This window comes from Caretta caretta, chromosome 10 (genome assembly GCF_965140235.1).
Source record: "Caretta caretta isolate rCarCar2 chromosome 10, rCarCar1.hap1, whole genome shotgun sequence".
Classification (NCBI taxonomy): domain Eukaryota; kingdom Metazoa; phylum Chordata; order Testudines; family Cheloniidae; genus Caretta; species Caretta caretta.
In genome coordinates, this window is record NC_134215.1 from 69,940,127 (window position 1) to 69,966,368 (window position 26,242).

The 26,242-nt window shown below is 44.6% G+C and overlaps 1 protein-coding gene and 1 long non-coding RNA gene across 3 annotated transcripts; one reads left to right on the forward strand and one right to left on the reverse strand.

Annotated features, from left to right (window-relative positions):
• Window positions 1–636: 636 nt before the first annotated feature.
• Window positions 637–25,575, reverse strand: TICRR (TOPBP1 interacting checkpoint and replication regulator). 2 transcript variants are annotated; one of them, XM_075133167.1, is made up of 22 exons: window positions 24,797–25,575; window positions 23,019–23,304; window positions 21,714–21,952; window positions 21,207–21,450; window positions 20,751–20,883; window positions 19,447–19,610; window positions 17,398–17,607; window positions 16,310–16,461; window positions 15,025–15,125; window positions 14,561–14,654; window positions 14,327–14,406; window positions 13,345–13,590; window positions 12,186–12,282; window positions 11,901–11,973; window positions 10,809–10,955; window positions 8,888–8,978; window positions 8,245–8,306; window positions 7,141–7,296; window positions 6,268–6,422; window positions 3,603–5,880; window positions 1,566–1,676; window positions 637–1,210 (listed from the first exon to the last, which is right to left on the reverse strand). In XM_075133167.1, the coding sequence occupies exons 1-22, from the start codon at window positions 25,454–25,456 to the stop codon at window positions 1,092–1,094; spliced, it is 5,898 nt and encodes a 1,965-aa protein (XP_074989268.1). In that variant the 5' UTR covers window positions 25,457–25,575; the 3' UTR covers window positions 637–1,091. The 2 variants fall into 2 exon arrangements, with proteins under 2 accessions (XP_074989268.1, XP_048723259.2); XM_048867302.2 differs by having other exon boundaries at window positions 19,468–19,610; window positions 24,797–25,574.
• Window positions 1,637–10,947, forward strand: LOC142073413 (uncharacterized). Its single transcript, XR_012670286.1, has 5 exons — window positions 1,637–1,769; window positions 6,923–7,123; window positions 7,821–7,939; window positions 10,328–10,382; window positions 10,771–10,947. It is a non-coding gene; the product is annotated as an uncharacterized LOC142073413 (long non-coding RNA).
• Window positions 25,576–26,242: the final 667 nt, after the last annotated feature.

The window sequence follows — 26,242 nt, forward strand, 5'->3', positions numbered from 1 at the left end:
GTATTCTGCCTCCAGCGTAATTGCTACAAAAGCCCTACTTCTACATCTTCCCGAGGGAGGGAGGTGCAGGCATCTCTAAGCAGTCATGGGACTGGCATTTAAGTGCCATCTGATCTTCCTTACCCAGGGGAAACTGAAATGAGAATCTGTGAGGCTGAAGCTTGGAAGGAGCCTGCCATGCTATGGAAGTGCACTTCATTTCTCCCCCCCACCCCCCCCAACCAATGAGATTTTACAGGAGAGAGAAGTTACACACAACAAGTGCAATCCACCTAGTACTTAACCACCTTGCTTTTCAGTGAGGGGAGAGATACACACCCTGTCATTTAGTAGAAAGAGAAGCAGCTGGCTCTGAACTATAATCTCAAGTGTTCCCTTGCAGTATCCTCCTGCTCAGAGAATACAGCTGTTGCACGGTTAAGGCCAGCCCACCCATCGTAAATTTGGGAAAGGGGAGAAGAGAAAGCTTGCAGCCTTGTATTAGACTAGATTCACAGAGAGGAAGTACATGTTATGTAAGAGCAATACACAGTATATGCCCCCCACTGCTCAGGCTTAGAGGACTTCACAAGCTCATCCAACAGCCCTTCAAACTCCCAGAACCAGATCCACAATTCTTAACACAAAGCACAAAAGTAGCAGTTCAGATTAGTTTATTTTTACAAAAGAACGCTAAAATAGTGACCATTCTCTTCACGTGGTCGAACTGAATCTGTGGCACACAAACCCCAACAGGAAAACACCCATAAGACAGAACCAGGATCAGAATAGATGGAGATACATCCCTACTGCATTAAAAAAAACTTTCTAGTGAACCCTAAGGAGCCCTCCCTATTCCCACTGCCACATGACTGCCTCTTTCCCAACCAAATGGAAGGAGGAGCTTGCAGGGCTGATTCAAACACTGATTCCTCATTAAACCCCACAGGTGTGGAGATGGGGATTCCCACATCCTAGCTACAGACAAGTCCCTATAGCAATGAGCCCCCCATGAGTTCAAAAAAGCAAGCTCGCTCTCTTAGGGACAGCAGCATGTACCACATAGTGGGCGAGATCATCATTCAAGTACTCTCTTTCGCTGGCTGCAGAGTTCAGCTGAGTAGCTTCTTCCGTGAATAAGTCCTGCTAAGGGGCCGCCTCCGGGAGCCTGCACTGGAGAACGGAGACACTTCTTGGTCTGTAATGCTTTGAAAGACATCCAGCTCATCTTCTAGAGAGGGCAGAAAGGGTTAGTGAAAATCTACCCTTTCAGGTTTACAGCTCAGCACCTGCCTCAGGAAACCCACTACCAGTAAATTCCATTTCCCTTCAAATCATTTTAGCCCCACGCTACTTCCCCACCCTCCCAAGCAAATGTAGCTCAGTTTTACCTCAGTTCTAAGGCCAAACTCCTTGGCAACAGGAGCCCGCTGGGCACAGACACAGCAAATCCTCCAGCTTTTCCCCACACCCCCCTTTCCTAGGTACAGAGCCTGTGCACTTTCCACCTGACTTAACTACAGGCAGATCACAGGTCTAGTATCTATTTGAGTGCAAGGCTTTATGAAATGACAGGTAAAGGTTACCCTTGGCACACTTCTTCTGAGATGGTGTTTGTCCCTGGTAGAGCAGCGGGGACTGGGTCAGTGCTCGAAGACCACTAGCGGAGAGGGAGCCCTTCACTGGTGGAGTTGAACCTGGAAAAGCACAATGAGACGTGAAACTGCAGCATTCCCGCCAAGGCCTCTGGTTACTGCAGCACACTGGTGTGGCACAATGGAAATTTTCAAGTAAGTCAAGAGCTGGCTTTTACGCTGCCCTATGTCAACAACTGCTGGTTTGAGATGGTCAGGGGAAACTGAGAAGTCTAGGAAGGAGTGGGAGACAATTTGGGATATGCGAATGATTTTACTAAAGTGATCAGCAGAGAATATAAGAACCACCATAATGGGTCAGCCCAATAGCTCATCTAACCCAGTATCCTGTCTTCTGACAAGCCAGTACCAGATGCTTCAGAGGGATTCAACAGAACAGGGCAATTATTGAGTGATCTATCCCCATCATCCAGTCCCAGCTTCTGGTAGTCAGAGATTTAGGGACACCCAGAGCATACGGTTGTGTCCCTGACCATCTTGGCTAATGGCCATTGATGGACCTACACTCCATGGACTTATCTATTTTTCTTTTGAACCCAGTTATACTTTTGGCTTTCACAATATCCCTGCCAACAAGTTCCACAGGAGCTCTGTGCATTGTGTGAAAAAGTACTTCCTTGTGTTTGATTTAAAACTGCTGCCTATTAATTTCACTGGGTGACCCCTGGTTCTTATGTGAAGGAGTAAGCAACACTTCCCTTAAGGGCATAACTAAGCTTTTGAGTTAACAGAATACCCAGGAAGAATTGTCAGTTTGTAACTTTTAGTACTTATTGTTTCAGGCTGTCTGCAGACTCAGACACGGCATCAGTTACTCTAGCATCATAGTTAAGGGGCTCTTTGCAACCATAAGGAATAGAAACAATTCTTAAAAAAACAACATAAGTTGTAGAACAAGGGATGGATTCCAAGGACATGAAATCTATGGGGCCTTGCTTACAATACTGACTATGACTGCAAACCCCCTTAATAAAATTAGTTGTAATTTCCAAGTCTGTTGCTGACTTGGCATTACTGCTGGCAAGGACATGGGCATATAATTGCACGTCTTATCTGAGTGTGCAGTTGCCATGTCTGCATCTGAAAATAAGAAACTGCAAGTGCTAAGGGCCAGTTGTCGACATGGCCATTTGCACACAGTTGTGGTGCTTGCATGTACAATATGTACGTTCTTGCATGTGCCTACTTCAGAGAAAAACCAACCTCTTAAAATGAGTTTAAAGAGTGAAATGCATGATGCTGAAAAAGGGTGAGTGGAAATAAAGCTATTGGTACCAGAGAAGGCAAGCCAAGGGGTGAGAAGCATAGAATCATACTCCATATCCCACGAACCCATGCAGCATTCTTCCAGGTGTCTAATATATTGCTCAATTTAAAGTGTCCAAGGCCTGAGGCTATTATACCCCAGCCTAATACATATGTCAGGGAGATTCTCCAATCATATGCAGCTTACATTCCTCCCATTCCATTACTCCTAGTTTCACCACATTGCTACCACCCCAAATTACAACTCTCCAATCATGGGTTTTAATACCCTTTCACTATGTTAAGAAAAGGGACAGGGATGTGACTCCACAATCATTTTAGCCCTTAATCCCCCCCCATGTAAGAGCCTCCAGGTGCCAGTCAGTTTATCCTTTTCTCTGATCTCTCTCCAATTTGTCAATATTCTAATAAAAGTTTCCCACAACAGAGGCAAATATTCTGATGCTGCAGAGCTACCTACCCAGTCCATGACATGACTGCATATACACCCTAATCAACACTGGTCTTTTTAGCTGCAATATGGCATTAGGACTCATGTAATTTGCTATCCATTCACACCCTTCCATCTCATTCCAATGGATCTGCCTTTCAAATTTCTTCTGATGTATTAGCTGCATGTTCCCAGCTGCATCTCACTTTGTTTCCAAATTCCCAAATTAGCATCTCTGCATTTCAGTAGGGTGACACTTGACAATGGATTACCTGAAACACTGAAGACATCGTCATCCCCTATGGAACTTTGTGGCCCAGGAGTTCTGTTTGAAGACATGGTGGTTCTACCAGGAGGCATTGTGGATATCCTCCTTTTGCTTGTGCTGCTCTCATCTGTGGAAGAGCTGACCAGATCCAGGTAGTCTCTAGTTGTGCAAGACCTCTTAGCCTCTCCTTTGGTTTCCTCCTCTGGAGACAGGAGATCAAAGGCCCGCTTCCTGGATTTCAGGCCAAAAGTCCCTGTGGAAGCACCCTCATCAGCTCGGGGCTCAGTGTCACTGGAAGGTGACTGGTCCTGAAGCCTATAAACCCCTTCCAGTTCAAAGTCAGCCAGCCGCAGAGCTTTGCTGCTGATGCACTGGTCAGAAATTGTTCCTCCCTCTTCACTTGCTGACACATTCCCTGTACATTCTGCATGCTTCTCACATCGACCGCAGCCACCATTGGCATTGCTGTTTGCTGCTTTTTTTCTCCGTGGCCAGTCCTTGATGGCATCGGGGGTAGTCTTCCCTTTGTGCTTTGGAGAAGGTGTCCAGGGAACTCCAGCATCCACATGAGATGGGGAGGTGGTGTTAGAAGCACAGCTAGTTGGGGTGTATGACTGGCAAATGTAGGTCTGGCCTCCACCCTTCCCAGGCGTACTGTGGGAAGAGTGACAGCAGGACGGTGAAACACAGGCAGCTGCTAGTTTTCCTGGGTGTCTAGCACACCAGGCCACAGCAAGTTCACTAAAGGGACTTTCCTCTCCACTGGGTTTGCTGGTCTTCAGCTGTGACTGTACTTCCATGGCTGAGCCAGAACCAACCCTCTTAATGCGAAGCTTAGGCAGGCCAGAAGCTTGCATCTCAAGTTCAACCTCATAAGTTGGTGGACTAGCAGAGGCCAACTTATGACTTTTAGGAGTAGAAAACTTTGCTGGAAGTTCAGGATTCCCTAGTCGTGCTGCAGCCTCCCGCTGCATTCTGTCTGGCGTGCAGCGCAATGAGTAGGCAGGAGAGGCAGACTTTGAGGTAGCAGGCAAAGCATTCAGAATGTCAGATCTGGAGGGTTTCTTAACAGTAAACGTCTTTGACTCTTTAGGCTCTTCTGATGGCAAAACTCTAGCTTCTGAGGCATCACTCTTTCTGCTGTCTAAAGAAGAGGAATCTAAGTGCTCACACTCACTCACAACATCTGAGATCTGCACATGTCCTTCAGGGGACAGTTGCTTTTCCAAACTCTGATCCTTTCTTGGGGAGGAGCCCTGAGCATCTATACCCACTAGTTCACTTCTCTCTAACATGTGGACACTTTCAGAAGCCTTGGGCTCATGAATCAGAGAGCTTTGTGCAGGAAGCCTAGCATTACCATTACTATGATGTTTCTGCTTATTTCTAGCAGACTTTGAGAGCGAAAGAGCAGGATTTTCTTCTCCACATTTGGTGTGCCCAGGTGCACAGATAGGAGACCCTAGGGCTTTCCTTGGGGATGTGCCTGCGATGTTTTGAGATTTCAAAGGAGGTTTTTTAGGTGTATTAAACTCCCAGTCAAGGTATCTTGTTTTACTGTGAGGAGGAGAATCTATGGACAGAGTCTTTATGGAAGATTCAAAAGGAGAATTAAGTGAAGACCGTGTTTTCAAAGTGGCTTGGGCTTCTGGAGATAAAGCAGCAGCCACTCCTCCCACTGGACTCGAAGATTTTGGAGCTGCACATCTAACCTTCCTGGAAGTTGCTTCCATTGGCTGAGACACTGACTCTAAATGGAAATTTAGCTGTGGATTTCTCTGAATCTCCACATGGAGAGTCTGCATCTGATTAGAAGCTGGAGATGCTGTTTTCTGGAAGGATCTCAAGGAGCGTCTTTGAGTCTGTGGGTCTGTGATAGATTTTTCATTGGTAGTACAAAGCAATTGTGCTGCTGTATATGAAGCAGTTGCTGGACTGGAATCTTTTAGAGGTGCACTAAACATATCATCAAGCACTTCATTCCCAGCCTGCTTTTCTGGAGTCAGTAACCCCACCTCCTTGTAAGGGGAGGATAATCTCACTGGAGAAGAATCTTTCCGAGGAGTTACTTGTGCTAAATAAGCCTTCTTTCTTTCATTACGATCAGGTGGTGACTTCTCCTGTCTGGAAGGAGAGAAATACCTTCCCAAACATTTAGCTGCAGTCTGCTTAGCAGCTGGACTTTTGCCAGGAGTCGTCTTCAACGTTTTTGGTGTTCTGTGTGGAGTCCGAGGGGATTTCCTTGGCATTCTACTGGCAGAGCTCAGGGGCTTCTGGGGAGTCTAAGAGTAAGAACAGAACATACTTAATACTACTGTGCAATGGCATCTTAAAACCCATTTCTGGTGATAAAAACCACAGAAGCTATTTGACTAGAGCCGCACAATTTAAGTCACACACAAACAGAAGGAGCTATTTAAAGACGCACAAGTACGTATATGCAATGTAGTTGTAGCCATGTTGGTCCCACGATATTAGAGAGACAAGATGGGTGAGGCACTCTCTTTTATTGGACTAACTTCTGTTGGTGAGTGAGACAAACTTTCAAGCCACACTGTCTTGTCTCTCTTACTGGGCTAGCTTCTCTCTGGTGAGAGATATTTCCTCACCCACCTTGTCTCTCTAAGTACATATAAGCAGAGGGGGAGAGAGTGGGAAGGTGTTTTTACCTGATAGGCAATTGGTTCCTCCAAGTCTGAGCTGTGTCTTGTTCTCCTTGTTCCAAGTGAATCCTTCAATTTAGGGCTATTCGCCTCAAGAACTGCTCCAAAGAGAAGCCTCTTGGGAGACGGGATGGTTGGGTTATCAGGATACTGTGGAATGCCTTCAAAAAGCATAGTGCAGTTAGATTGGCACCAAGCATTGACATGTGATTGGGCACAGTTGTTCCTGGCACTCAGATGGTCAGAGACAATTAAAGGGCTACAGTATTGGCACCACTTGCTCTTTGCTGGCTACCCAAAGTTTCACATCCTGAGCTAATCAGTACTGTTTTCTGTAGTATCACAGGAAAATAACTAACACTAAACAGCTGTTACTAATAGCTGAACACACACGTGTGGAAAAAGTCCTCAAGGACAAAGCTGTTAGGATGAATAGCACGACTAAGTCCTGAACTGCTCAGTAGAATCAGTTTACAATCCTTCTGAAGAGTCCATCAAGCACTGCATTATGCTCCCACAGAGAAGACCTGGGTCTGGCAGCAGCTTTAGGACTCCTGCTGCTGACAAGGTTATGTTACATTTAATGGGTAAGGCAGTTTCTTGGTTTGGGTCAGATTGTTTCTTGGCTGGCTGAGTAATAAAGACCTTCCTTTTCTCATAGGAGAATGGAACTACAGTGGTTCCCAACACAGAGCTTCCAAATACAAAAATGCTATATTCTGCTGGCTATAATGGATGCCATCTGGCAGTTCTCACCACAACAGATGCCTCAGACCCTTAAGAGTTCTGTCTGTAGTGCCAACCAGAAAATGCTTCTGCACCAGAATCTGGCAGCTAGACTACCTACGGCAGTTAATGCCAGGTAAGTAACCCCAGTACCTGTTATATCCTGCTTAACACAGGTCACTTCTCGCTGTACCAAGTGTACTCGTTGCATATTCCGTGAGCTGGGCTGTGCGGTGGAGTAGAAAGAGCCAGAGTGTGTCCTATTCAGCGACAGCTGTTTGATGCGCGGACTTCTTCTTAAACCCACTTCTGGAAGTCAAGAGTAATACTATCAGGGCTTTCTCTCTCAAAACACACACCACTTCCATAAGGAAGCTACAGCTGGCAGACAAGTGCCTCTGGAAGGGATCTCTCTGCAGCTATCCAACAATCATTTGTTCACTAACCCTGTCTCAGGCAGGGAAGGGGCTAGTTTGTGGAACATTCAATAAAATCAGAAGATGAAAAGCGTTAAAAGGAAACCCAACTCCCCAACTTCAGTGGGGACTTCTAATACTACAACATATACTTCCTTCCAGTCCAAATATCTTCATTGCAAAGACCCCCCCCGCATCTAAACAGGTGCCTTATGGCTACATCTCCTCCCATTCATAATCATTCAACATTCTGTGGCATCTACAACAGTTGTTTATTTAGAAAAGTAATATTAGGAAAACGTGTTTTTGGCTTCTTTGGATAATAAGAGTTTTGTCTTTTGACTAGTTAATTCCATTGTTGGTTTTTGCTCTTCATTTCGTCTCACCCCAAACCCATCTTGCTGTTCTGTTCCTTAGCTGGGGGCAAGACTGAGCAGCTGGAACCACATGGTCTCCTAACTCTCTGCAGAGCCTCAGACACTATGCTGTAGTATATTAGAGAAGAGAAACGAGGGGTCCCAGCACAAGGCTAGGAGGTAATGTCTTTTAAATGTGGCTTCCGCGGTCCAACAGTCCCACAGCATTCCTGGCAAAAGTTGAGATGTTCATAGCTGTGATATGGCCAGTTTGGGGAATTATGTTCTGCTTCCCTAAAGTTCTCATTCTTTCTTAAAAGCTCTGTATAGTTCACTGTTGCCTTCCACTCCAGGGGTGGAATGTTCTCTATATATTGTAGTTTAGGGTCCTTGGGAATCATCCAGACTGAAGGGTGCTATCTTAGTATGAACTGCAGCAAGGTAAAAAAAGGAAAGTGATCAGTCTGTATTAAATTAATACCTACCACTCATGGCTTTCTCTGGCGATTCTTCCACAATACTGATGTCAGAGCCAGGATTAGAACACCTTGGAGAAACAGTGAAAACATTTCAGACTCCCCATAACACCATGCCTGGTTTGAGAGTAAACTAAACATTTGTTTTTCAGAGCTGCAGAGATTACCATTTGCTAACAAAGGCCACATCAACAAGTTGCAAGGTAGTCTCAACATGTGATTAGTAGGCACTGCCTCCCATCAAGAGATCAATCTGGCCACAGGATGTCTTTCCAGCTGTGGCACAAACAAGTAACAGACAGGAGAACAGGCCCAACTTCAGCTGAGATTTCCCCTGGTTCTCATTAGTAACTCACTGTATAAAACACACCACCAAACCAGCCTTTGTAGGGGAACCCTAAGAAGTGGCACCCAACTTTGCCTAAGGGGCACAATGGCAACTTGATGCAAGCATAAGAGATGCATTTAATATGCATGATGAAGCAGGTGGTTGTTGTCCTCACTTAAATGCTGGGACCTGTAGTCTCCACAAATTGTCTTGCTGTATCCACACTGCTAAATTCCATAGTACTTGTTTGGTCTGAAGTCCACATCTTGGCCACCCAGCAGTTGGTTAAAAACATTTCAGAACTACCCAATACCATTCACTCACCGGCCTTTGATCTGTTTATGAAGCAGCCTTCTAGAGATCTGTTTGTGCAGCGGGGTCTCTGAGACTCTCTTGGTCAGTAGCTTGCGATGATCTGAAAGTGACGAAACCACAATCAGACATTGAAAACAAGCCTGAGAGGGGAGTTGGATAGGATTGAGGGAGTGTGAAGATTTTAGAGCCTTATAGATCACATCTACATATTATTTAGTCTCTATTCAGGGCAGGTGGGCAATTGTACACTTCAGTTTGAACCATCAAAACAACAGCCACGCTGCTCTCATGGCACACCTCACACACAATATAAATTTTACAGTTAAAGGTGAGTTTTATATATAAAATCTTGAAATTAGTCCATTCACATAACTTTTATGTTACATCCCTTTGTTCCCTCGTTTATTAGACCTAATTTAAGTCCTTATCTTGCAAGTAGCCCAAATAACTAAACCTCTACCCCAATATAACGTGGTCCTTGGGAGCCAAAAAAATCTTACCGTGTTATAGGTGAAACCGCGTTATATCGAACTTGCTTTGGCCTCGAGCATTTCCGTTATTAATAGTCACTTCCCACCCCCAGAACCCCCAACCCATCCAACACCCCCCCTGCTCCTTGTCCCCTGACTACCCCTCCAGAGACCCCCTGCCCCTAACTATCCCTCCCAAGACCCCATCCCTTATCTAAGCCTCCCTGCTCCTTGTCCCCTGACCGCTGCCTCCAAAGACCCCCCCATCCCTAATCACCCCCAGAACCCCGCTCCCTACCCAACCCCCCTGCTTCCTCTCCCCTAACTGCCCCGACCCCTATCCACACCCCCGCCTCTTGACAGGCCCCGTGGGACTCCCACGCCCCCGTTCCCCGTCCGCCCTGCCCCCAGAACCTCCGAACCATCCAACCCCCCATGCTCCCTATCCCCTGACCGTCCCTTAAGACCCTCTGCCCCTTATCCAAGCCCTCAACCCCTGCCTGGGACCCTTAACATGCTGCTCAGAGAAGCGTATCGGAGCCAGACACGCTGATCTGCTGGAGCGCGCAGCCCCGCACCCCAGAGCGCTGCTTTACCACGTTATATCTGAATTTGTGTTATATTGGGTCACGTTATATCGGGGTAGAGGTGTACTTAAGTTGTTAGTTGTTTGGGGCAGGAACCTTGTCTTCCCATAGATCTGTAATGCACTGAGTACACCTACAGTGCTAAAGAAATAATAGATAGCATTAATGTAAAAGGAAGGGATCTAAAGTTAAGCAGGTTTGTGCTTAACTTTCATTGTATAATTATGGGACTTAATAGTATAGAAATACAGACACATGGGACTTCAAGGGATAGCCCTGATATCTATTGAATTGAGTTTAGTGACAGATAAATGCACAGTACCCTCACAGACATCCACATTTTAATGGTCTGTATAAGGATTCAATCATCTCTCATTTTTCTTGTACCACAGCAGCCAGACACATGAAAAAAGATTAAAAGATCCAAGCTGCCTTCAGGACAGGAAGGTGAGTTATTTGCACAGACTCCATCCGTTTTACAGAGGCGTGAAGTCAATGAAAGTTGAATGTGATGTCTGAGTGTCAAGGTACGCTAAACGATCTCTTACATGGATGTTTTCTTTAAGGGTTTGTGTGGGTAGGTTTTCACTTCAAGCGATCTTAACTGATTAACAGTTGCTTTCTTTGTGAGAAAATATTTAATTTACAGATGAAAACAGGTTTGGATTTAAATATTACCCTGCACCATTTGCAACCCAATCACTGCAGCATTGAGCTAAAAATACCATCTCCATAATAGGAAGCAAATTCACTTTACAGGTAACAAGAGATGCCAGAAATTCTTGTTTTGTTTTGTTATGGAAGCGGGGGAAGTAAATGCAAGTTTCTCTTGCAGATCCCAGATATAGGCAATTGCGTAAGCTCATATCCCACCTCTACCATCCTCGTCAGAGCAGCGGCGTTTGTGTCTCAGACCTTCCACAGCTGATACTGACTGGCTTCGAGGCATCTTCTTCAGGGACCTTTTTGATGGAGAAAGCATCTCTTCATTGAAGAGGTTCCGTCGCACTTTTGTCACCTCTGAAAGCACCAGAAATGGCAAAAACTAAGTAGATATACCACAAAGGTAATTCTCTCATGGGGCACTGGAGGTAGGAAGAATGTAAATAGACCCGACACTTATGAAAGCAAATAACTTTTCAAAAGGTGTGAAAAAGCCAAATAACTGAAGAGGTAGTTTGTACTGGTGAAAACAGTCACTATCCATGCCCTTCCCCAAACCCACCCTGGAGTTCTCTTATGAGGGTTCCTCTTTATTTACACTTGTCAGCTATTTAGGGTTCCCTTGACAGTAATCTACAGAAAGAGGCTAAGAAGGAGAAAGAAGGTAGGTCGAGTTCAAAGCACCAAAAGGATCACGATATTCATAGGAAATATCCACGACAGAGAATCTGAGCTGCAGCACTGGTGGTCGTGGGGTTTGTTACCTAACATTTTATAGAACACTTGAATTTTGAAACTGACATTAACAAGTTTCTAGTTGCAAAGATATCCTGAACATGACATTTATGAGAGCTTTGAGAAGAATGGAGTATGAACTGCCCCTTCGTCTCAATGGGGTGGTGACTGAAGCCCAATGGTTGTTATATCAAATTTCTTTGTGGTCCTCTGAGCATGAATCAGAGGCAAAAGGATCTAAGGAAATCTAAGAAGATCTAAGGAAACTGGCAGATCAAGGGAGACATGGAAGACTGACATTTTGTATATTTTTGAGACTACACTGATTGAAATTAGCCATTTTTTATAAAATTATTCAGTAACTTACTCAACAGCCTATCAGCGTGTTGAGTGAATTAACTCACGAACGCCAATAGTTTTCCCCAAAGTTTCCACAGACCGTGGGAACATTTCCTGCAGATTTCCTGTCTCTTTATTTGTGGAACACTCCTGGCTCACTACAATGTACAATGAAATCAGCCGTGTGTGGAACCACTCAGCTTTCTATGGAGAAGCTAGTTGTCATACCTTGCACTGCCTCCTTCTGCAGGGGAAGCAGCTGTTGGGCTTTTTCCGTGGCAAAGTAAGAGAGAGAGTTTTCCTGAAATGAAGATGTAATAAGTGTTAAACTGCTAGTTTATACTTAAAATCATAAGTGTGAAACATTTAGACAAGTATTTCAGTTTTCAAATTCTGCCTCACAATGATTTGTGCAGCTGATACAGGGCACTCAATAGGCAAAGAACACAATTCACCCACATGTGGTATTACAATGCTGCAGATACCCCACCCAATCCCCTAGGAAAGCTTTACCTTTCTGATGGGATTCTTGGGTAGTTGGGGAATTTCAATCTGGCGTAAATTCTGAGATGCTTCTGTCATGCTCCTGTGTCTGGCTAATGCATTATTCCTTTAGAAAGGGTACAAGAAACGAAGATAGAATAAAGACAGACAAATGTAAGTACCAGCTCTACTGATATCAGTTCTTATATGGAACATAACTTGAGTTTGTTTCTAGTGAGGCAAGCAGGTCATATTACAGACTTCATCTGTATTAGGATTGCAAGCTCGTTGGGACAGGGACCTCATCTATACTGCAAGGAGCCTTTAGGTGTTTTGATAAAACAGCTCCAACTATAATCCAAAAACAAGGCTGAAACTCAGTCCTTAATTCATTCAAAACCATATCACCTAGGCTCAGCCACAATGAGTAATTCAGTTTCATCTTTAACTCCTCGGGTTCCTGAAGAAATATATTGCACAGCGTGACTCCTCCACAGAATGGACTTGGTATCTGTACAGATCAGTGACACTATTAAGACTGCAGGATATCCCAGAGCATGCAAAACTTTCAGCACACATGGAGTTAGATTGCAAATTCCTTGTTTGGGTGGGTTTCATTTAACTCCATTGTAGTCTAAGAAATCTGGTGGAGTTTGATTTGATTTCTTTTAAAAAAATAAACAAACACTCCAGCCTGGGGTACGGAACCCCTCCCAGAAGAGAAATTGGGCAACAGATCACAAAGGCAGGATTCAAATTCATTTACCTGGCTAATCAATTTACACAATAGGCCATGATGTTCCCATGGAGCGTGATTAAGTTGTTTAAAACTAGCATTAGTCATTAATCCAGATATAAAGAAAGTAGTTTGACAAATTTTTAACTAAAATGTCTTCTGGGTTTAATTTATGTCAAAGGCCCAAGCCACAATTCTCTCTTACAAGCCCATCATGGCACAGTTCCATTTCCATGGACAAAACAACCATATTCCCAGAAGTATGGCACAGCTTTTAATGTGATTTAACGGATTTAGGGCCTGAATAGCATGAACTAATTCATTAGATACTTACCAAGATCAGCCCTGATTAGTTATCCAGCAACTGAGCTCACCATGATGAGGACTATAGATTAGATAGCTACTCAGTCACAGGGTTGTGAACAAAATAAAACCCTCCCCCTTAGGAAATACCTCCTCCTCTTTTTGGCAGATCTGGTGCGCAGCTCCTCCAATTGATCAGTCTCAGTGCTTAGGGAAGCTATGCTGTGAGCTGGGACCGATGTCACAGATGGAGGAAGAGTTGGAGATCTACTATCCAGAGTCATCGAGTCATCACTGAAGAAGTCTGCAGGCAGAACAGATGCCAACTTCGGAGGAATCTGCGTACCCAGACTGTAGTAAAGACCACCAAGGGTCTTCGGTATGGAGTCCATATATCTAGAAGGTACCACCGGATAAACAACATAGGTAAGCTTGGCAGAATTCAAATTTTTATTTTTACTTTTGACACATATCAATGTTTGTTTTTAAGCTTTCTATTTTTATCTATTTAAATTTTCACAATGGGGGAACTTATGGGATGATCATACAATTATTTAACCACCAATACTGAGATTCAAAAAGTTAAAGCTTTATAACTGCTGAACTGTAGCTTGTCAAAATAGCCTTAAATCAAATTTTAATAAGTTCTCAAGCAGCCCTTTTATTGTTTTGTCTATCTGTAAATTTCAGTTAGCATTGGTATAAATATTTCTCATCAATTTGTGTGTGTATGGTCAAATCGACATTTACTGGGGGGGAAAAAATAATCTAACCCTTCCAAGCCTGAATACATGTCAAACACACAATAGGCAGCAAGACCCACAAAATCCACCCCTGTGAGATTTCACTTCTAACTTTTGTACCTATGCCTTTACCATGACTTAAAATTCTACTCGTCCTAAGCAAGTAACTGTTTTTGATGGGCAAGTAAAATATCATGTGTCTTTTCTTTAACAATAAGGATAAAGTATGGCAAGTGGATTGTATCTGAGCTAGTACATTTTCATGACAGTTTTCCAAAGCTACCTGAAATCAATGCTCAAAGTTTGCCATTTACCTATGACAGGTACCTAACCAAGCCTATATTCCAGTGATAACATTTAATATTTAACCACCACCATAAAGCACTTACGATACTAAGACGTCCTCAAGAAATTTTGTAAGGTACCCTGGGTCTTCAGTGAGACACAAAATGCGCAGCATCTCGGTCATCTGTAAGAGAAGATCAGATGGGGGAGAAGTGTCACAGATCAACCACTCCAAGACCGAGCCTTATGGTGTGAGCAAAGAAAATTGGGCTGGGAAAGCTACGTGTTCCAGGTCAACATTTCCAATCCCATCTAGAAGCCCAGCCATATTTACTTGCCTCCTCCACCAGTTGCTCCATTTCATCTGCTCTGCTCTGCAGCGAGGGACACTGCAAACACATCTCAAGGCGCAGAAATACCTGAAGCTGACACCTACACAGAAACAGTAAGTAATTTATTGCCATTCTTTCTAGTCAAACAGTCACATTCATGTTACTGCTCACTGACTAGAGCTTTCAAAGGTTTGGGGGTGGGGGAGGGGGGAAAATGGGATTATTAATATAAAATTCATTTGGTTAGTTTTCTTTCCTTGAAAGGAGTGACATGTTCTCTTAAACACTGTATCTCGCTGTAGTAAAGCTTTCACTGCAGTGGATATTCACTCACTTTGATACAGAAATTATCCCTGAAGATTTGCCCATAGAAATACATCTCTAGTTGTATTGCAAAGTGACCTCTAAAATAGCTAATCAAAACTGCAGTGGTTTTTAAGTTGCAGTAAATAGAATATTGTGCATCATACTCTCTGACTTTGGTTTCCTTGTTAGGATTGACATCATACTGTTGTCGGAGAGTTTTGCTGGTCTTTAGGAGATGACTTCGGACTCTGTCCAAGCAGGCCACCTGCAAATACACAGAAACATAGCACAGGGGCTCCAAGGTACTTTTTCCCTCATCATGCAGCAAGTTCTCATTCTAACTTGTTCAGTACTATGGAAGACAACTCAGTAAAAAAATCCAGGTTTTGAAGCTAGTAAAAATAGTACAAGAATATACAATAAGGAGTAATGGGATGAAAATAAGCAGGGAAAATTTAGACCATCAGTTAGATCAGTGGTTCTCAACCGATTTACCATTGTGGGCCGCTTATGCGGCTTGCTGTGCGATGCGGGCCTCAGCCACTACCTGTATAGCCCTGAGGAAGTCACATGGGTCACAGCTATGTGCTGATTGGGCTGTGGGTTGACAATAGTAGACCGTAGAATAATTTCCCAACAGAAGTGGCAGACATTTTAGTAGGAAGGGATTTAAAAAAAACAAAAAAAAACCACCCCACAATCCTGCCCTGGCCTCTGGCAGAGGAAGAACTAAATGTGACATAATAGGCCTTTTCCATCTCTGTCTATGGATAATCTAGTGTGTCTGAAAGGAAACCAATTCAGTGTTATTGCAGTTCATCCATACGTGTGGTCTTATCTGTACTAAAATGTAGCTAATGTAAGCACTCAGGAGGCAGGAAAGTGTGCAGACATAGATCTGGTTTTGACTGGAGGACCCTCAAAAGAACTTTGGAATTTTGTATCTTCCACACTATTCCTCCCTTCAATTATTTGTGAACCAACCAATTTTTTATTTCTAAATAGCCTTATGAACCCACAACTCTCCAGCTGTTGCTTCAAATATGAACTCAAATACATTTTCTTTTGAATCAGTACCAAAACAGTTTTTAGTTTACAAACAATTTTCCAGAGAACTCCATGGCAGTACATTTCTTATAACGGTCTGATTCTTGTATAAATGAACCAGTTCAGACAGAAGAGCGAAGGTTTCTGTGTGTGCGCCTGAACTGGCTCATTTATACACACACACACGATGAAATAATTCTAAAATTTAGTGAGTTTTTCTTGAATCTCATACTTCAGCAGTGATCCCGGCATGTAATTTTAACCAAACACCCACATCTCTAGAGTTTAAGAGCCTGGAGACACTTTTACATAGATCTTTATCCATGTGTGGCATTAACTGGAAAGACCTGCGTCACTGAAAGCACAGCCTCAGCATATGCATTTGTCAACAGATTTGCCTACCTCTCTTTCTTTGGCATCTTTTGGTTTCAGAAAGCTTTTAATGGCTGTGACCATATTCCGTGCACACACAAACGTCAGAAATTCTCCATTAACCAGAGCCTCTTGGTAATTTGCAGTTAAATGGGAAAGCATCTCCTCTTCAGTTTTGAAATCTGCAAGGTAAGCAGAGCAAACGAACTATAAGCAAGAAGTAATGAATGGGCAGATACAGCTGTCCTCTCCAATAACCAGGCCCATGTAACAGAGTGGGGTTGTAACAGCAGTTCTCTTGCAACATGATGGCCAGGCCAACAGAAGATTTACAAAAGAAGTCCCTCAGGAATCCTCAACTCAGACCCAAGGCAAGTGAACCGATAAAGCTCTCAGTCCTTCTCAGACTGAAACAGGCTTCCAGACTACCTCTAATATGCCAGTAACAGACACCAAGCCCTGGGGGCAGCAAGACCTACTGTCTGGAATGGCAGGCGCTATGCGAGCCTCCCCACATGCACACAGGACTATTCCTATACAGGATAGCAGTAAAAAGCTATAGTACCTATAGCTGGCACAGCCTTCACTTCCAAATTATGAAAACAAAAGCCAACACCATCAGATTAAAATGAAATCCTGCCTGGGCTCCTGGGGCTTTAGCTTCAGTGCCACCCAGTCAAATCCCCCTCAAAATCCCAAGAGGGAGGACTGGAATAGATCAACACCAGAGGTAGCTTCACAGGGCTCTTTCCTTGCCTCAGAATAAAGCCTAAGACAAGAAAGCCCCCCATATCATGGGCATAACTGTTTCCACCTACACCTAGATGCTTTGACATCTTTGTTTCCTCCCGTATACAGTCTCACATTGCTTTCAATTATTTTGCAACTAGAGGAGTAATTAACCACATCCTATGCTACAAATTATGCAGTCCAATAGGTCAGTATAAAGGTCTAGAAAGCAAACCTCAGAGGGAAAGAACTTCACCCCCACTGGCATGAAGAGATAGAATCTCAAGAGAGTGCCCCAAACCTGTATCTGCTGCCATGCCACTTTACCTAATTGCTCTGCTCTGCCCCCGTCACAAACACCAGAGCCAATAAACCTGTCTGACATGTACCTATGGAGATTTTCAGCACTCTTCGATTTTCTTCCAGCTTATCATCTGATCTCCGTAACAGCTTCTGAGGTACCTTCTCACCAGCTGCTGGTGGCACTCCATCTGGCTGAAACTTTTGAGCCTTTACATTCAGCCTTGCTACATTCAACATCTGCAGGGAGCGGGACATGGTCTTCATCTTCTGCCTGACTGGAGTCCGGGGGACCCCCCCTGTAGGATCACAAAAGGTTAAATTCTCATCGGGCACAGAGGAGTTGGAATTCAGACGACGTGATCACAAGACGCCATCCGGCAGAACACTGGCACCACAAGACAGGCTAGATGCTACATCGTTAACATAAATTTTTGGTTGTTTAAAATGTAAATTTCAATACAGCAACGTTAGCTTCCCTCGGCACAGTGATGGGGCAAGAAGAATTCAGAATGTGAGGGAAAGACTCAGGCAGGTGGTTCTGCCGGTTTCACTAGGCTCAGCCTCCTTTTTGAAGGGTGGATCTCCAGCTCACCTAGGAAGGAATAGAGACTGCTAACTTGTTTTCAGTTAGCTAGCCACATCATGATCTTTGAACGTATGCAACACACGTACCCAACGTAATCGTAATGTATAGATACACTGCTCTCAAACAGTTATTCCGGGCACCTGGCCTTTGCTCAGTGCTTTCTACAAGAGAAATGGTATTAGAGGGGCACCCCATGAGTGACTGAAGAGGAACCCAGGGCAAGTAGCTTCATCTTAGAGTAAGGACGAGAGTACCATGTTACACAATGGGGGAGAATGTTAGAGCAAGCTCAGCTTCCTGTTTTCAAGACAACAGTTGTATCCTGGACTAAAAACCAGGCTGGAAACCAAACTGTTTTTAGCTCAGAACATGGTTTTTACCAGCTTAACAAAAGGTTTCCCCAGTCTGTTGTTTCAAAATGGGCTCTCAAATTGAGGGGGGAAAATGGCTTAAAACATTAAAAATTCTTTAAAGATTCTGTCATTCCTGCCTCCCTCTCCTCAGCCTCTTTCTCCTTAAGCGTCAGGCTCATGTCTTCTGAATGATTTCAATACATTTTTGTTTATCAACAGTGAAGGATGGACAATATAAATCCAGATATATGAGCTATGGTGGGGACAAGTGCCCGGCTGGCTTGTAAACAGGGAAATACAGTTTTTTTAATTTTAAAAAGCAAACCCCACTTTTCAGTGCTTTTTGGGCATTTTCTCCTAATGTTTAAAGTACATTTTAGAGATTTTCTGCTTCAGTGAAGAGAGAATGATGATTAAGTGGTATATTTGTTGCAGGCAAGCAGCTTGAAAATCCTGAGTACAGAGTCTAATTAGAGCAGAGGGTTTATAATACAGAGTATAGAAATCTGCATATTAACTGAAATGTCACTGAGAAATAGCTATACAGGGATTATATGATTCAGATGCTCCCAGAGTGGAGCTGCTTAACCGGGTAAAAACCCTAGTTCTGCATTAGAAACTAAAGCATCCTTCCCTATGTCAGAAAGAATTCAATTTCTGTAATATGAGGCAGCTTCTTATTTATATAATTCCACCACTATATCCCAGCTAGGTAAACTTTCCCTGAAAATGTAGGGGATTAGCAGTCCAAGACATTCATAAAGTATCCCTGAATTATTATACTGAAATGTCTAATGCTTAAATATTGTGAGAAGAAAGCTGGTTAAAATGTTTGTTCTAATTTTAAAAAATTAAGAAAAGTGGAGAAGATGTGAAGTCATGTTAGTTGTGGGCAAAAAGATGAGAAGTCCAGAAGGCAATAGGCAACTAAAGTGCAGAGATTTGCATATTGCATGGTTATTGAAAATGGGTTTGTCAATAACTGTACAGCTTTGCTTGGGTCCAGCTGGGGCTCAGGGTTCATTTTATGCATAAATAACATTGCCCTTTAATAAACAAGCTACATTGCCACCATCTGAAGCAGCTCAGAACTGTGCCTTTGCTCAGGGAAGGTCAGGTGTTCAAATTTCAGGTTACCAAGAATGTTGCTGCAAAATGCCAAAGACTACAGGATGATGGGAATGCTCAGCACTCACGCAATCCTCGTCTAGACATACGTCTTTTTTTGTGGTCCCTTGGCTCAGCTGTGGCAGATGCTTCACTCGATTTTCTCTGATAGAACTCAGATAGACAGTGTGTCAGCTCCATTTCAGGCTGGGAGGCCTCTTCCTTCTCAGTAGCAGAAACAGCCTGCAGCAGCCTGTACAAAAGTCAAAGCAATTAAAAATAGATATCAGCAGAAGCAGGGAACGAGAGGAATTCAGTACCCTCACTGCAGGTTGCCCACCCACCCTCATCTCAGGAAAGTTCAGCCTGATCCCCTGCATAGTACCTGCTAGAGAACCCCTACTTTCTCCAAACCCCTTGCTCTCAAAACTTTGCCTAGAGTTTGTGTGCTGGCACAGAGAAAAAGGAAAATATTTTCAGTTTATGCTAAGGAGGTGACGCTCAGGAAAAAAAAATAAGAATTCTTCTTGTATAATAGACATGTCACTGACCAATGCCAAGAACACAGTTTCAGTAATCTAATCACATCCTGACCCTCAGTAAGTATTTTTTGCATGTTTCACCCAGAAAGCCCTTTAGGAGGATTTCACTATAATCAGTCAGCATTCACGGGGCACCAGTAAGCATAAATAGAAACAAAGTTCCTTCTTAATGAGCCAATTGACTTCACTGTATTGCGCTGGATTGTACTAAATCTTAAGGGATGAAGTCTGCAGTATCTCGGTCTCATTTTGGTGTCCTAGAAATACCCATCATCACAGCATCAAAGGACATAGATCTAGTTCAGGGGTTCTCAGACCTCATTGAGTCGTGACTCCTTTCTGACAACAAAAATTAATACATGACCTCAGGAGGGGGAACCGAAGTCTGAGCCTGACAGAGCCCTTGGGCGGGGCAGGGCAAAGCCAAAGCGCTTCAGCCCCAGGCAGGATCCTGTAACTTGAGCCCCACCGCCTAGCACTGAAGCCCTCAGGCTTCGGCTCTGGCCTCGGGCAATGGGGCTCAGGCTTCAGTTTCAACTCCAGGCCCAGCAAGTCTAAGCCAGCCCTGATGAGCCCATTAAAATGGGTTCGCAACCCACTTTGGGGTCCCAAACCACAGTTTGAGAACCGCTGGTATAGTTTTTAGAACAAGGGAGCACTAGTCAGGATTCCAGCCCTGGTTCTTACTCCTCTGTAAAGCAGGTACAGTAACATCTACCTATTTAACAAGCATTGCAAGTATCAGGTAATTATGTAGAGTTTAGAGATTAGTTAGAGAAGTGTAAGTGACATTTCCTGGTCTAAAGTAACAACGTCCAAATGATATTCAGGGATAGGTGAAAGAGAATTACTTGAATGACTCCATTAAATCTGAACTTGCTCCACAGATGTTCGATAGAGAGTACCACCCTTCAACTATGGCAGGATTCCAGCCACCTGTGCGGGACAGTTCTTGCTGGACCCACTCTGGGACTGAAGGCTCTTCTGGACAGAAAGGCAAAAGTTAGAATGAAACGAAGGATATTTCAAGTGGCCTCAGCGCTCCCAAAGCCCCAAACGCTTCTACTACCTGGCACGTGTCACCGAGCCTTACCAATAAGCACAGTAAAGCAAATGCTCAGTCAACAACAACACTTACCACCCACCACAGTAGCCTGGGGTCCAGCAAACTTGGACCCTGGCAGATAGCCAGAGGGAGCAAGTTCCAAAGCCAGAGACGGTCCACTAGGAACACCAATTTTCAATCTCTAAGAATTCAGACTTAGGGACTATCAAAAGGAGATTCATTTTGCATTCTACACACTTACCAGAACTATCTAGATCATCTCTGATTGAAATATCAACTTGACTCAATACACTGCTCACAACTTCTGGGAGATGAAAGGCATAGTCCTTGCAAGAACTCTCAGTCACAGCTCCTTGGAGGAGACATCTCTGAACTTCAGCAGCCTTTTCAGTGCAGAATAGGGTAAGGACTGCAACAGTGTCAGAGAGTGGGGATAAAACTGCAGTGCAGGGGGACCAAACTTCAGATGCAGACACTTCAGCAATCTATATGAAGGGGAAAGACATCTAGGTTATCTAAAAATACTAAATATAAACAGCCTTCAAACGGCAGAAGCAGCAGCTCACAACTAGGTTAGAGACTGAATTTTTTAAAAAAGTTTCTAAATTTAGAACAAAATAGGAGTTTGTGGAGCAGACTAACATTTATCAAACCACTAAGATAGCCCTCATCACTGTAATATGAGTGCCTGCTATTTCTTTGCAGTTTCTAGAAAGGGTAGTAGCTAAGTACAGGCTGGAACATTTACCATGTGTAGTTTTTCAGTAATTAGCCTTCTTACAAGCTGTTGAAACAACATGTCTTGTTCTGATTGTCCTGCCTGGGAGCTCTGCAGTATCCAGCTCTCAGTGAGGAAGTTGTCAGCCTTCACCAAATTCCAGTCTGCCAAGGTGCCTTTCAGGAAGATGCTGACTGGACTCTGGAAGTGTCTCTGGTTCATGGCTATGGGCTCCAAAATCACTGCACATCTCCACTGCTTCTCTACTCCTATTCAAGGTGAAAAAACAAACAATGGGTAAAGGAACAGAAGACTCAGCAGCAAGTGTAAAAAAAGCTCATGGATTAGGCAGGCAGGCAGTGGCTCTGTGGTAAGTATGCTATGGGACCACAGGAAAGATCTGAGCTTTTGTGGTCCTGAGCACAAGGGCTGAGAGCACTGTGGAGACAGCAAACTCAGCTCATGTTGGAGAAAAACAAGCACTGCATATCACTTGGAAAGCTACACCCTGTAAGCTGATCTAATCAGCTTTGAAGGAGATCTCCCATTCAGCTCTCTTTGGCCAAAGGAAAGCTAAGGGAAAGTGGTGCAGATTAAAGAGAGGAACGCACACAGGAACCCACACACATGCATGTGCACAAGGCTCTGCAATAGAGGTATAGGTACTTCAGAAGGTCTCAAATCAGGCTCCTGTCCATTACTTATCTGTATTCATTCAGAAACAGCACAACAGAGGCCAACAGTTATATTTAGGCTGGGCAGAATTCAATTTGTATTTTTTATAATATCATCAGATATTAAATTAAAAATGCTTTAAAATAAACTTTTATTAATTTAAGTTTTCACAATGAGGAAAATTATGGGGGGTGTCAAACAATAGAAGAAGTCAGACACTAATTATTTAATGGTAGACACAAATTCAAAAAGTTAAAGCTTTATAACCAATACAGTTAATCAACATCACAAATATACACCGTTATTATCCTTAAATCAAACTCTAATAAGTTCTCAAGAAGCATTTTTCATACTTCGTCTATCAGTAAATTTTGATTATTATCGACGGAAATATTGTTTCTTTGGTTTGTGTGTATATGGTGAAACTGACATTCACCCGTAAAAACGTAATCCTTCCAAGCCTAGTTATGTTGGCTCACACATGAGTGGCCCCTTTGGAGTTTGTTCAGGGCACTGTCTTTCTATTTTACTGTCATCATTTGAGATCTCCTTAAATAACTGGAATCCTCTACATGTGCTTTTAGCAAGAGGAAACATCATGGCTCTGGTCTCTAACACAGAATCCATTATTAAGTAAAGCCTGGCCACCCCTTCCATTACCATGCTTGCTGAGGAATAATGCTCCTTCTTGCTGCGGGAATGATGCTTGGAATACAGAAGGCTTAGAGAGCAGACAGTTCAAGGTTGAAGTAAAGGGCAGGATTGTGGTCCATGGCACAAACTGTGGCCTAGAAGAGCTGGACTCTCTACAAAAGAGAGGGGCTGCCTCTGTTCTGTGGTGACTCAAACCCTGAATTAAGGTCTCGGATGGCAAAACGATGCCACCCACCAGACAGATCAGTTCAAAGATTGTCCAGTACCCAGCATGATCTGGAGACTCTAGCACCTGAAATGAAATAAGGAAACAAGTTAGTACTAGCAATAAGATGATCACTATCAGGAAATGTAAATAGTTGTCATTTAGAGAAAATGGTGCAAGAGAATATCTAAGAAGGTACTGGGGCGAGGGATGGCCTATTTGCCTTTTTTCTTCTTAAATATAGCTTCCTGCATCCTTAATTTTTATGCATAATTACATTTTATAATTATATTCAATACAGCAGGGTTCTTCAAATGCTTTATAATCATTATCTAGCAAATCCTCACAACCACCCTGCAAGGAAGGTATTATCATTCCTATTTAACAAGGTAAGGCCACAGCTTTCAAGCTTGGATGCCTGAATTTAGGCACCCACGTATTTAAGCACCTGCAGGCTGTTTATTAAAGCACCTGCACTCCCACTTAAGTCAATGGATGAGACATCCCACAAATAAGCACTTTGGCACAGTTCAATGGCATTTTGGGATGTATAAGTAGGGGCATAGCCAGCAGATCAAGGGACGTGATCGTTCCCCTCTATTCGACATTGGTGAGGCCTCATCTGGAGTACTGTGTCCAGTTTTGGGCCCCACACTACAAGAAGGATGTGGAAACATTGGAGAGAGTCCAGCGAAGGGCAACAAAAATGATTAGGGGTCTGGAACACATGACTTATGAGGAGAGGCTGAGGGAACTGGGATTGTTTAGTCTGCAGAAGAGAAGAATGAGGGGGGATTTGATAGCTGCTTTCAACTACCTGAGAGGTGGTTCCAAAGAGGATGGTTCTAGACTATTCTCAGTGGTAGCAGATGACAGGACAAGGAGAAATGGTCTCAAGTTGCAGTGGGGGAGGTTTAGGTTGGATATTAGGAAAAACTTTTTCACTAGGAGGATGGTGAAACACTGGAATGCATTACCTAGGGAGGTGGTAGAATCTCCTTCCTTAGAAGTTTTTAAGGTCAGGCTTGACAAAGCCCTGGCTGGGATGGTTTAATTGGGGATTGGTCCTGCTTTGAGCAGGGGGTTGGACTAGATGACCTCCTGAGGTCCCTTCCAACCCTGATATTCTATGATTCCCCATCTTCCAGTGTACCTAAATCTGAACAAAGGTAATTGCCATTCCAGTCATGGGCCTCAGCTGAGCAGGGATGCCCATTAGCTATTAAGCAGATAATTCTACTCATTTCATTTGTAATGAAAGTCACCTCACACCAAAAGGTTAGACTATAAAGCTACCTGACATCATCCTGTGCAGTTGGATAACTGGTAGGGAGTGAAAAGAAAAGGAGTACTTGTGGCACCTAAGAGACTAACCAATTTATTTGAGCATGAGCTTTCGTGAGCTACAGCTCACTTCATCGAAAGCTCATGCTCAAATAAATTGGTTAGTCTCTAAGGTGCCACAAGTACTCCTTTTCTTTTTGCGAATACAGACTAACACGGCTGTTACTCTGAAACCTGGTAGGGAGTGGTACACTAACACTGGTCTTAAATACTCTACTGCATTAGCTCTCATTACCTTGGACCATTCAGCAGTGTCTACCCAATACAGAGTGATTTTCTGGCCTGCAATCATCTCCTGGACTCTCTTGGGTAAGAGTTTCTCTGCCACCTCTTGAGAAGAGGGCAAATCACAGCAGGAATGGACATCACTTCCAGACACAAACTGCAGTAGCTCCCTCTGAGAATGAGGGCAGGGAGAGAAAAGAAAGACGGCATTCACAAAGCCCTCAGAGGGCATATGGCTCTCAAGTGGCTCATCCGGGGCCACAATCAACCTGCTCTTCTGGCTCCTCAAGAATGGCTTGGCTGGTGAGGTGATGTCAGGTCGATCCCACTGGTAATCCAGTAGTGTTTCCTTCAGCACATTCTGGGTGAGGGTGGCTCTCGGCACTGGGCCAGGTAAATGAGATTTGTGGCTCTGCACCCCAAACCTGGACTCCAGTTCTTCCTCAAAGTCTTCCCAGCTGCGGGGCCCCAGCTCACAGAAATCACCCACGCGGGCGGCTCTGCCTCGGGCGCCCAACGAGTCAAAGAACTTGAAACCCCATCGTACCTTGGCCAGGCCAAACCTGCAGCCCAAGTAGTTCAGAATCCTCAGGCAACCCAGCTGGAGCTGGTTCTTCTGCAGGGAGCTGGCCACATCCAGTAGAAAAACCACATTGTGGGAGCAGGTCATGTTGCCACTGAAGGAGTTGTCCAATCACAAAGCACCTCAGGCGGCAACCCCCCCTACCCGACACACACCCTGCTTCTCTCTCCAACGCACGCACCCTGCTGCCCCCTCCAAGTTAGCCCCTCACATGCACAGAGACTGCCCACCCCTAGCTAACCCCCCTGCACACAGGCTGTTGCCCCCCAGCTGCTTCCTTGCCTCCAGCTAGTCCCCCCCACGCACACACCCTGCTGCCCCCCCGCTAGACCCCCCCATGCACACACCCTGCTGCCCCCCCAGCTAGACCCCCCCACGCACACACCCTGCTGCCCCCCCGCTAGTCCCCCCCACGCACACACCCTGCTGCCCCCCCGCTAGTCCCCCCCACGCACACACCCTGATGCCCCCCCCAGCTAGACCCCCCCCACGCACACACCCTGCTGCCCCCCCAGCTAGACCCCCCCACGCACACACCCTGCTGCCCCCCCAGCTAGACCCCCCCACGCACACACCCTGCTGCCCCCCCCGACCTAATCCCCCCAGGCACACACCCTGCTGCCCCCCCCAGCTAGACCCCCCCACGCACACACCCTGCTGCCCCCCCCCGACCTAATCCCCCCAGGCACACGCCCTGCTGCCCCCCCCCCGACCTAATCCCCCCAGGCACACGCCCTGCTGCCCCCCCCCCGACCTAATCCCCCCAGGCACACGCCCTGCTGCCTCCCCCCACACGTATGGCTAGAGGGGCTCCCTAACCCCAGAGCCAACAACCCCCCCGGGCACCCCCTCGACTCCGCCCCATGGGCCCCT

Bases quoted from the DNA above. Each gene is read 5' to 3' on its own strand.
- TICRR (XM_075133167.1), bottom strand. From the start codon at position 25,456: ATGACCTGCTCCCACAATGTGGTTTTTCTACTGGATGTGGCCAGCTCC. The intron at 5,881-6,267 runs GTAAAAACACCT...TCTTACTCTTAG, and splicing joins AGGAACCAATTGCCTATCAG to ACTCCCCAGAAGCCCCTGAG. The intron at 1,211-1,565 runs GTAACCTTTACC...TGCCCTCTCTAG, and splicing joins TCAGAAGAAGTGTGCCAAGG to AAGATGAGCTGGATGTCTTT.